The 12,373-nt window shown below is 41.2% G+C and overlaps 1 protein-coding gene across 7 annotated transcripts in view; it reads right to left on the minus strand.

Moving 5' to 3' along the window:
* Positions 1 to 3,345: 3,345 nt before the first annotated feature.
* Positions 3,346 to 12,373, minus strand: part of AMPD2 (adenosine monophosphate deaminase 2) — a 353,387-nt gene continuing 344,359 nt past the window's right edge. For all 7 annotated transcript variants that reach the window (XM_069238351.1, XM_069238350.1, XM_069238353.1 and 4 more), the window contains 3 exons: positions 8,775 to 8,948; positions 7,447 to 7,557; positions 3,346 to 6,874 (listed from right to left, as the gene is read on the minus strand). In XM_069238351.1, coding sequence (XP_069094452.1) covers positions 6,659 to 6,874; positions 7,447 to 7,557; positions 8,775 to 8,948 — 501 coding nt within the window. In that variant the 3' untranslated portion in view covers positions 3,346 to 6,658. The remainder of the gene's footprint in view (positions 6,875 to 7,446; positions 7,558 to 8,774; positions 8,949 to 12,373) is intronic.

The following is a 12,373-nucleotide window of genomic DNA, read 5'->3' on the forward strand; positions in this document are numbered from 1 at the left end:
CCCTCCATCCAAACCTGTGGAAGTGTTATACAAAGGAATGTTTTGGAGGGTTGTCCTCCATTGCGGAACCTCTTGCCCAGTTTGTATTCAACCTTTAATTGGTGCTGTCCTTTAACACCAAAATAACCTTTCAGTGTTCTGTCTGATGAAGAAATATGTATGGGTTTTACAGAATTTGAAGTATTTCTCCATTACATCACAGTTTTTACATTGTGGGATGTTACATCACAGGTACGTACATCAGTGTTTAGCTTGAGGCTAGGATTTCAGTACTACACATCATATTAATTTACCTCACAGGTACTTTTTTAACGGTTTTAAGTGACTTAAACTTAATTGAATGCATGTGTAAGTATATATTCTTACATGCACTTAAACACAATACAAAGTGCTGTTACAGTTAGGTGAAATATCAGTCATAAAGTCTCATTTTTAAGACAAAAAACACCGAAATTCATCAGTTATAGTTTACTGAGCTAACTATAACTTGTGACCTTGCCATAACCTCCCTATGACCTCACATATCACATCACCCACGATATCTTCGATGACATCATTGTTAACATCAATGATGACATGTCGACTCATGGCTCGTTGATTGCCCTCTAGAGGTTGGCAATCAAGCTTTGCAACAGGGCGAAGGTTGTACATAGTAGATGCATACTCTTCTGAAGGGAAATGAGTGTCTTGAGGGCATGGGATCTGCAGAAAAGGTTGTGCCTTTGAGTGAAGACAGTATATACCAGGGAGTTACCCACAAGAGGTCAGCTATCTGCAAAGTGTTGCAAACAGGGTGAAGGCTTTATGTAGTAGGTCTTTCAATCACCAACTAAGGTGCTCTGAGCATGTAGAAGGAACGAGCTATCCTTGGAGTGATTATGCACGGGGTGAAAAGTATTTGTAATAAGTACTTTTCCATCCATGTGTGGTTTATTGCCCACAAGAGGCCGGCTTTCCTCAAAGGATTCAGTACAGGACAAAGGTTGTGCATAATAAAGGCTTAGCTACTGGGGCATGGGTGTCTGGACTGAGTGGGTTCTCCATGAAATGTTTTTCACAGGACAAAGATTGTTTATAGCACAGGCTTGTCCACTTGTGTCTGGTTGATTGCCCACACGAGTTTGGCTATCCACATAGTATTCAGTAAAGGGCGAAAGCTGCATAGAAGGCCCTTGGTTCACCTATGGGAGCTTGTGTCTGTGATGGGGTAATTTATGATTTACCTGATTCTGCTCCATTTAGTACTTAATTTCATATCTGAAATCCTGTACTTTTTTGTAGAGTAAATTGAATAGCAGTAAGTTTGATGATGTCAGCAGTTTTGTTATCAGGTATGTCATCAATGATGTCTTCAATTATGTCATTGAACATGTCATGAGTGATGTGATATGTGAGATCATAAGCAGGAAATGACGTGGACACAAGTTGTGGTAGCTCAGTTTATTATAACTTGTAAATTTCTTACATCACCCGTTTTGGTACCGCAGGGCTGATATTGAGTGATCGGACTGGCTGTCTACGACCCAGAGAAAAATATTGTGTCTGTTGTTACAGGACTGGTGGACTCATTCCCTGTGTCATTAATTTCTATTGAAAAAAGTAGTATAAAAGGACAGGGGCAGAGGCACTTTGACCCAATGACACTTGTTAACTGCAGGGAGGTGCTGGGTATGGTGCCCGGCTCCGCCGGTGGCCTGGCCATGCAGCCTACCTTCAAACGTGCATGGCGAATGACATCATCCAGTCATTCTGCTGGCAACCTATAGGGTTAGTGGACTTGAAGGAGTTCAACAGGTACATCTATGCCTAATTTCTATCACCAGTCATGTGATAATGGACATAACCTTTGAATACATGCCGAACACATAGCATATATGTCAAGCCTTCCATATTTGGTGGATATTACACTCTTTTTACTGAGAATCACCCAGCTAACAAACAGACAAAGAATAACATCTCCATTGACGTTACTGGGGTCACCACTTTTTAATCTTTGAGTACCCTTAAAAAATGAGTATGTATTCTATTCACCTTAACAGGATCACCCTCATAAGGGCTTCACATGGCCCGCAATTTTAAATCAAGAGATTGACAGGTCTAAATTTGTCTCTAAATAGACCAGCCTAGCTCTTCGGACAATCCTCAGTAGTTTATTAAATTGCAGGACATATATTCTTGAGGTGGACACAATGGCATATAACCTTCAAGCCATGTTTGCAACAGCAATGTGAGATAAACCACCTCTAAACGGGACACCCATATTTCTACTTTATTCAGTAATCGGCAATGCATCACACCTTTCTGTGAAGTTCTGAAAATAAACATCCACACCTTATAAACATCCTTGTTATATGGAATGTGTCTATAGCACCTGTATTACAACTGTTTAAGATGGGCACGTGCCCAAACACACACTAGTCAATAATCTATTGTCAACAGAGGGATCTGGGCTTACTCAATGAATTTTTGCAATAGTTTTTGGCCTAAAGGAACCCAGCCTTTACCTTGTTTAAAATGGAGTACTAATTGAACCCCAAATTTTGATGATATGCAAACATTGCACCATATAACTTTAAACATGCACAAACACACTTGCCTCAAGGACTTGTATTATTTCCATGCTATGCACCCACATGTGGTCACACAGTAACTGTATGCTGCACATGACTATGGTGTTATCAGTGATGCCATGAGTGATGTAATCAATGATGTGATTTGAGATGTCATCAATGATGTCATTTAACATGTCATGAGTGATGTAATATGTGAGCTTATGAGCAATGCATGGTGGCCGTGCAAGTTATAGTTAGGTCTGTAAACTCTGAATGATGGATTTCAGTGTTTTTTATTTTTTTAAACATCAGTTTTTGTTTTATCTTAACATCAAACAATAATGTCACGTTAATCTTTAGTTTTCTCAGTGTTATATATATATGGGTTAGAAGTACTACTTAGTACCTAACCTGTGAGGTAAAGCCCTAGTGTAGTGAAATACCACAATGTAATGGTAATCAAAATGTGATTACTGCGATGTTATGACTAACAATGCAAAATACATATAGTCTGCCATATGTATAGTCCACCCATTGAAGCCTATGATTGCAAACGATAATGATGAGTTGCAGCTAAATGGTGCTGGAATGTGTCTGATTACAAATGTCACACCAAAAAGACATTAGCTGTTTTGGAAAGCAGTTTACAGTTTGATTTAAACCAACATTGCCTCTAAGGCTGACTATATTGGGGTTTATGTAAGTCTGCCCCAAATTCACCATTGTAAGTGTGAGGCAGTGAAAGAAAAATACAGAAACTAGTGCTTATTAAAAAAACACTAAATCAGCTGCGTTCACTTGTTTCTTTTTAATTAAATTCTTGCATTGGTTCATGTCATAGCAGCTATATTTCCTAGCTCAGTTCTTAAAACTCTTTGGATGCAACCAATTCCCGTTTAATCTGGGGATACAATAATACCAGATTTAATCTTTTAAAAATTTCTCTTGAGAAGTTGGGGCTCATCTGAATGAAATTCTTCTATTGGGTTACGCCAGGAACATTAATGTTTTTTTTTTTTACCTTCCTCACACATGGTAATCCTTGCCTGCTGTTTAAATATACATCTTAAAAACCTGTTGACTTTTTTGTCAAGCCTACATGGTTATCCGAGATTTTATACCAAGCTCATGTACAACCCAAGAAGGTGTGCTGCAAAAAAATGTTGTGTTTTTAATATCAAACTACATTTCTATCATCTCCATAATATCCACTACCAACATATTATGTTACGTAGATGATGAGTAAAGAATAGTACATCTATACTACTCCATATATAAAGTTCCATGAAAATATGTTGGAAATCAGTAATCTGGCGCCAATATATGTGAAGGTCGATTTCGATCTTTTGACGTAGAACCTCCACAATTTATTCAGAAAGGAAGAATGACATCTCTAAAAGTTTATCACTTAGCTAGTTGCACCACTATACCAAGGCACAATATTTTCATCCAATCTGTTTTGGAAATCCCTTTGTAAGCTCCTTCACGCAGCTATAGATACTAAATTGTTTTGACCATCATTACATCGATACCAAACCAATTTAGTTCCTATACTGTATTGTGTGTGAAGACTAGTCCATCTAAGATTTCAAAACATTATTCTTTTTAACTAACCAACAGCCACAGCACCTTAGAAAGTTATCATCTAAGAATGGCCGTGTAGGACACTCAAGAGAGAACAAATTATGGAATCTGTTGCGAAAATCATATGATAATTCGGGAGAAAGAGTGAAAGAGGATTTTCCTAGGTGTGGTCGGTAGTATGTTTGATCCCTTCCCTGATTTAAATGATTTTGGAACTTTGCTGTTGATGGGTTACGCCCAATGTAAGGATCAAATATATCCTTAAGCTATAAAACAATAATGGTTAAATACGTAGACATCCCTAACCATGAGTTGATATTTATTGCAATTATTATGGCATACTTGGTGATAAGCCTTAAAAGGCCTGACAGTCTACTGAAGTAGGGGGTTGAGTCGAGGAATGAAATCGGTGCTCTTATTTATTTTGAGCAATGTATTTCACAATAAAACCATCTTTCTATCCCCGGCTTAGGATTTGTGGTTATTGACAAAAGCATAATTTTTTTACTGTTAGCATTTCCGATACTTGCTTGTTGTTATGCTTTGGTTTTGAAAACTCAAATAGAGTATATTATGTTTACTCTTTCCAAGAAATGGATTACTGGGGTTGGCTAATTCGTCAATCAAAAAAATAAAATGATGCAGAGGAAAGATTAGGTCAGAGCTTGAAAAGCCGGACTGAAAGCTCCTGCACATAAGTTATCCCGAATGAAGACAGAGCTTTCCGCTAGAGGGAAAGTGCAGCTGGAAATTCAAACCTTCAAAAAAGACTATCTGATGTTCGACAGAAATTTGGATTTGAACTTTGGCATACCAGAAGCAAGGGTCCTGCCCATGGGGATGGTTGCAGCCGAACTGAAGCTTTATAGTAAGAAGCCAGACATCCATTGCCTCACCCTGGGAGAGGCAGGATCGGGGGAGATGGCAAGACAAGGGAGTAAGCAGGATGAGAGCGGGGGGGGGTAGCAGAGCCAGCTGTAACTGTGAAAAAGATTCTTCTGGAGGACCAGGAGAGGTCCCACCTTACTCTGTTCACATCCTGTTCCGGTGAACAAGACTGGTACAGAGGTCTGTACCAGCATGAGAATCAAGCAAAGGAAGAAGTATACCAGACTCTAAAAAGTAGTTCATGGTAAGGAGAGATTGTCTGGAGAGTCAGGAGGAATGATCAAGAGATGTTTTGTCCAAAACCATTTACTAACGGGACGATGAGATCTTCTTCCTTTTACACCCACGTGTGCAGTGGAACAAACACCCTCCGTATCTGTTACCTATTGCAATAGAATGAGGGCCTTCCTCTGCCATTGTACCCACTCTCACAGTTGTAAGAGCCTGTGACACCAATCCTTTAAGGGAAACACGTGTGTGCCTGTTCCTTCAATGGGAAGATGCTCTACTCTCCCTCACCTATCATCCCCATTATTCTTGCAGTGGAATTAGGCTCCCCGTCCCAAGCCCCATTATTGTAGAAATTGCTAACCTATGCCTTCACTTCAAGCTCAAATCCAGGGCCAAATGTTCAGTGTGGGGGTTTCATACAAACAGTATGACATTCTAAGGCATAAGCAACACTTAAAAAGAAACCCATTCAGACGTGTCGCCAAAGGGCCAAGAAGGGACCAAACATATGGCTGATGACATAAGGACCAGGAAAATCCTCCAAACATGGTCTTATTGTCTAATTTATATGCAAGACCAAAAATACAGTAGGAAATATGTGCAGAGCAAAGTACAATTTAAAAAAAATACATGTGACTACCTACTTAAATAACTGCTCTGGTGTTGGGTTCATCCTGTCTCCAGACTACCACTGGCGATCAAAACACAGGCTTATGTATGAAGGCTAAACACTCTTGGAAACACTCTTGGAAGTTAAACACATTTGCCTGCATCCTTCCAAAATGGCTGACATGTCACAGTAACTGCAGTTTTATTCTGCTGCTCAGCGCGCAAAATACAATAAAACTAAAGCACAGTAGGACCGGGAACCTCCCAGTGCACTAGTACAAAACACAACGTTTCACAAACAATAGAACAACATTCACACTTCCCACGGCACTATTCCGACATTCACAATGATAATGCACTAGTCAAGGGTTCACATTTCCACTACTTCAGTGGAGTATCCCCACTCTCAAGGCATTAGTGCAGTATACAGACCTCAAGGAAACTAGTGCAGGATTCACACTTCAAGGACAGAAAAATCGTGCTCACAGCGAAGCAGTCGGACTCCTATATGTAAAATCAGTGTCATCACCAGAGAACCAGGAGACTCACAATTTCACTAGTGCTCTGCGGCCTGCTGCAGGACACAGGTCTTTATACTGAAAACATTTAAAATCATTACAAAGCCATGAGCAGTAACACTGCAAATGCACAACACAAATTGTCCTTAAATAACAACAACTAAAGGTTGTGAATAGGACCAGTGATGATATATCATGTTATGGAGCGTGGGCCCACTGCTGGCTCCATAGCACCATGGGCTGCACCAATAAAAGGTCCCTTATGCCACACGGCACTTAGCGCATGCCTACGGCACAGGTCATGGTCAGTGCATCCTCCTCCTGCATAGACACCATCTCTGCGGAGCGCAGTGCCTGTGTAATAAGAGTCATCTCCTCACACATCGTCTCAAAGCGGTAGCTGATGCGGATATCTGGCACATTTGTCCGCCGGATGTCATTCCCTTCTGCCCCTTCCTTCCAGTAGTTTGGCCCCAGCCAGTAACTTTTTTCCTGTAGAGAAAAGATGGCAGAGTGAAGGGCTCTTACGAATCATATGAGACCCAAAGATATCTGTAAAGGAACTTAAGAGAACTCAATAGAATCCCAACAGAACACTAGGCATTGAAAGGTAGATAATTATATACAACCCCACATGGACCCCAACAGAAACACATAGGACTTGAGAAGGCAGAGACCCAAAGGGCAACCTTGTGTGTTAATTTCCCCACACCATGAGGTCATAGCACCTTTGGCTAAGGAATTCTAACACTTTTGCTCTCAGCATCCCAAAAGCCTTGGCTCAGAAATCCCAACACTTCGCACTCCGCAGTCTCTGCACCTTGACCTTAGTAATTCATACTCTTAGTAGTCAAAGCCATTGATAGGCTGTTAACAACTTAGACTCAGAAATCCCAACACCTCAGGCTCCTGGTTCTCAGACTCAGTGGCTTGGTTCTCTTAACCTCTTACGATGAGTAAATTGGACTGGAATTGCTACAGAGATGAAGGTTAAGGATCTCTCAGTGGTTTGAGACTGCAGGGTAGGAGAATTGAAGAAAGCTCAGGTTGAAGGGTAGAGTTACCTGGTGACAGAAGCCACTCATTATTACACTGTTTCGTGCCAGTTCACACATGTCACAGGAGCTGAGCTTCCACACTTGTGTGGCAATGCTATATTCCTCCATTAGAGGTTCCTGTGGAAATGGGAGAAACAAGTGTGTGTTAAAATACCTCAAAGCACAACAAATCCACCGACCACACAATCACTCTAATCCACCATAGAACAAAGTAAAATTAACTTTTCATCAATCCCGCCCAGATGCTGCTTCGATTACCCCATCAGTTCACCCTTCTTAGATCTAGCAGCAAACTCTTGCATTTTAAAATGATTCTACTTAGATTTATCGTAAAACATCTCCTAATTAACCATCATGTCCTTTGGACCCCTAATAAAACTGACTGGTCTGACCGTCCCTCTCTCCTTAAATCTTCCCTCACTTGAAATGCACAAGAGAATACAACACCACCCGCTCTTTATGTCCTAATAGGCATCATTCCACAGACAGTATTCACGCACAGAGAGTCCTATGGACCAATCAAAGATAACAGTCAAGAGGATTAGAAGTCCAGTTACAGACATTGGTCACCACACAGGATGCTAAATCCAGTCACACTAACAGGATGTCAGTAAACTACAAAAGTCAAATACAGAGAGGATACCAAGCCCAGTCTTTTAAAAACCAATAAACAATTCTGAACTAAAAAACAGATAAGACTCCCTCCCACACAGATGATTTCCATGTTCAATAATAAATGGATACAGTAAGTCAACAGTTACAGACACATAAAAGTTTCCCAGGGCTAGTCACAGAAAACATTCACTCACACTGGATTTTACATCCGCTAACAGGCAATAGTCATCATATAGGATATTCCAGGACCGGTCCTTGACCGTAGAAACCCTGACACCTTTGTTCTTGGTTCTTCCATAGATAGGTGTCCTACATTGAGGATTTTCGAAAAAGTCTGGATTCAGGCACACACAGCCCGGCTCCGTCACAGACCTTGATGCATCATACAGAGGATCCCACAACAAACAACAGAAAATAGTTACCTGTGCACGGGATCCCTAGTCACCTTACATATAACCCTTTCACACAGATGATTCCTGTGCACAATAGATAAGTCAGTCACTGAAGGGGATTGTGTCGCAAGTGACATAGACAATATTTAGAAGCTGTGACGGCAACCAGATCCAGTAATAGACAACAGTTACAGAGAAAGACATTCTCAGAGTTGAGCACTGGAAGTAGGGTCTGAAGGTGCTCTTGTGGGCAAAACGTAAACCATATTTAAGAATATGCTGATTTATTGAAATGTGATAGTGTCACGAAATGTGGATTAAACTCACTTTGGTGAAGTGAAACTGCAGGGGATCATCGGTGGAGAGGGAGACCATTAACCCTCGAGCCAAAAAGTCCGGGAGTGGGTTCCGATGGTAGCTCAGGAAAAGACTGTTGTTACTAAGTGGGGACATGGCAATTCCGATCTGAGCCAAATAATACAGGTACTGCAGCACAGGAGCCTGTAGAAGGAAATAAAGAAGTCACAAACAATTCAAAGACAGCAATACTCTGGTTACCTAGGCAATGTAGCAATAGAGCGAAGGCCATTTTTGATTTGGGAGAAAAATAAACGTGGCTTGGGAAAAAGAAAGGGCCTCCCACGCTAGGCCACTTGCTGTTGCAAAGTCTCCAATTCACAATATTACAGGGTTTGCAACCACAAAATGGCTTTTTTCTGTACTAAACCCATTTTTCAATTCAGTTACAATAACCAAATCAGAAATGGGTTCAGAACCCTATAAAGAATTTCTATTTGGAAGGGGCGTGTTTGCGGCAGCCCGTTCAAATAGCAATTCAGTATCAATGTCTGGTGACTGAAATCCAGTCGCAAAACACTTTAATTTTACTAACACCTCAAAGGAATTATCAAACCATTTGCAAGTAGGATGGGATCCCGTTTCCACCCTTTCCCCTTTTAACTCTTAAAAAGTTCGTAGGGGAGTAGGCAGTGTTCCATGGAACAACTAACAGCTCTCAAACAATAACACAACAAAAAACCTTTCTTTCTAAGTGCAGACTTTATTTAAGATGCAATCACAGATATGGTGGCCTGCTGATCATAGCAGGCTCTCATCCTTGTGATGGTATCCAATTGTATTGAAATGCAAATTACAATTTACCTCCTAAATACTGATGAGGTAGGTCGGACTGTGGTTCATTACGATTCGGAATTTTGGAAACCAACATGTTAGTACATAGGTTGGTTTGCAAAATTCCTTTTCATTTTCAAAGAGTCAGTGCGCACCTTCCAATCACTTTTTGTGAGCGGAAATGTGATACATCTGGCCCTGTGTTACTTATCTGTAATGGTGGGTTGCAGCTTGCATCTGTGATCCATTAACAAGCTTTGCATGCTTGTGTCATCTAGTGACCGACTCTGGAATAGTTGAAGAAGGTTTGGGAACACATTCTCTGGGTGGCCATAGAGGTGGCATCTGTTAAGATACTATGATTTTATAAACACCACCCCCAAATCCACACTGGTTCAATATCACCCTCAGGTTATTGGTGGAGCCTTTGCAACAAACATTATTAATGCTCCCACATTCACCTCATGAGGAGGTATGGTGAGATGCATGTGCATTTCTCAGGAAAAACTTAGCAATAGCCTTTCCTCTGGGAAGTTCAAGAAATGGATGGTTGGTCAAGCAGCAGCAAAAGTTGATTCATCTATCAACTGTGACTTGATTTTGATGTATTCTTACCTCACCACAGAGACCTGAGTTACATGTTGTCTTGTGAATGTCACTGTCTGCCTTTTGTTGCCTCACGCATTGATGCTTCATGGGACCTATGAGGTGCTTAGTTCTCGCTGGCTGCGTGTTGGGTTTTTCAGACTATTACGCAGGGCAGCTGCAGATGAATCCTGATTCTGATGTGATTTTTTATAGGAAAACCTATGTGTAAATGTATGGAATACATTAAGAGGAGGGTGGTAATGGAAATCTGACATCTGCCAAAAATTGTTAGGTACTCATTCCACCCTCTCTCTGTCCTCGCCTCCATTAAGAGTGCAGGGAAATGTGTTCCCTGGGACCTGACACCAGCAGACATGTCATTAGAGAGGCTGCCATGGCAAACCCCATGCCCTAGAAAAAAGCTCCCAGCATGTGGGGACATCAAACTACTTTAGTCATGTTACCCCTTAGATGAAACTCCTACTATGATGGTCTGCCTTCATATCATACCACCCTCTACCCAGTCCTAACCCCAACTCAAAGTACCTTCCACCATGAAGGCGGGAACTGACACCAATGGTAGGTTGTAAGGTCTTCTAAATCACCTGCTGCTGTGTACCACAGTGTCAATAAAGCCATACCGAGCATTAATGTATAATGTGCAACTTATCACACAGGCTGAAGGCCTTGTTACCAGCAAGGGTGAAAATAAACACAGCTATAGGGTTAAGATACCGTCAAGTGTCTGTAGTCGAAATAAGCAAATAAATAAATAAACAATAAGGCTTAAAAATCAGTGGGTGTATTTTCAAACTTATAGTGCCAGGCTGAAAGTTTAGATTTTTTCATTTTGGGTGTTTTATAATCTGCCACAAAATTTAACATCGCAAACAGTTTCCTGAGTGGGCAGAGTAACACCTGCAAACCACTATTATTGGTCTGAACAAGGAGGATCATTGACATATGGTACATGCTCATTTCTGGAAGCAGTCTCCAAACAAGGTGCCGAAGGGGCCGAACACAGGCTGGCAAATCAGCAACAAGGAAACTTATTTTTGGGAAATCTGATGCAAAGTTTTGGTGATTCGCAGTTCCTCGAGCAGAGAACAGATATGCAGAAATATACCAACTTCTTAAAGTATTTTCTAGCACAAACAACTCTCAGTTCATTCCTATATTCTGGAAAGTCAGTCATTCATTCGTTTCCTTGACTTGTCCTTGGTAGCATTCTGCATGCGTACATTGTGCAGCATCCATGTGCGCAGACTCTATATACTTCAACTGAAAGTCACCCTTGGTGAGTTATACATTGTTTAATGATATAACATGCTTGTAGTGTTTTGTCTGTGTATTTGTCCTAATCAGCATTGTGTTAAGCGAACACAATGAGCTGCTAGAGACAGTTTTGGAGGCTGGACTCCTGAGCTGCACATTGCAAATCACCAGTGTGTGCCCTCCCATACTGGGGGAGATGCAGTAGTTTCCCACCCTAATGCCCACTACTGGAACAGATTTCCCCTCAACATATTCTGAAAAGGCTTGTTGAAATACTTCATCCAGGTGCACAGTTTCCTGCTGCTCCTCGTGGACCAGTTCTCAAATATTTCTTTTTCTATGAATGGATGTGTTTTATTCCCAATTTACTATGGAATATCGAGTAGAATACTCCATCTGGGCACAGAAAAAGTCTTTGGGAACAGTGCCTTTCAAGAGGAGCACAGGCTTTGCATTTATGAATGTATTATTTTTTATTTTGTACGTGTTGGTTAATGTAGCCATGTACATAACGGGGTGCTCTACAAACAACCAGATATATCAGTTACGCCAGAAGTAATGCTAGATTACAGAACAGAGTGTCTTTCGTGAATCTAGCAAGAATCTAGCATTTGATAACGATGTGAGTGATCGTCTACTCTCCTGTAATGCTGGCATTGCACAGGTTGTGTACGAGAAACTTCTGGTTTCCCGGTGACCTGTCTCTGGAGAGGGTTTCCCAGGGGAGGGTAGATCCAAGTGCCTTGCGTTTGCAGCTCTGTTTACTAGGAATGTTTTCCATTGAGAATCTAGTGGAGATCTCTGTGTGTGGGTCAACAATCTCTGCCTGTGGGTGTTAGGTGGGCAGGAGCATGGAACACAGCTTTTAGAGGGGACTGGCAGAATCAGGGAGACTATGTGACACTCTGTGAACAAAAGCAGGGCACAAGCTT

This window comes from Pleurodeles waltl, chromosome 6, assembly GCF_031143425.1.
Source record: "Pleurodeles waltl isolate 20211129_DDA chromosome 6, aPleWal1.hap1.20221129, whole genome shotgun sequence".
Taxonomy (NCBI): domain Eukaryota; kingdom Metazoa; phylum Chordata; class Amphibia; order Caudata; family Salamandridae; genus Pleurodeles; species Pleurodeles waltl.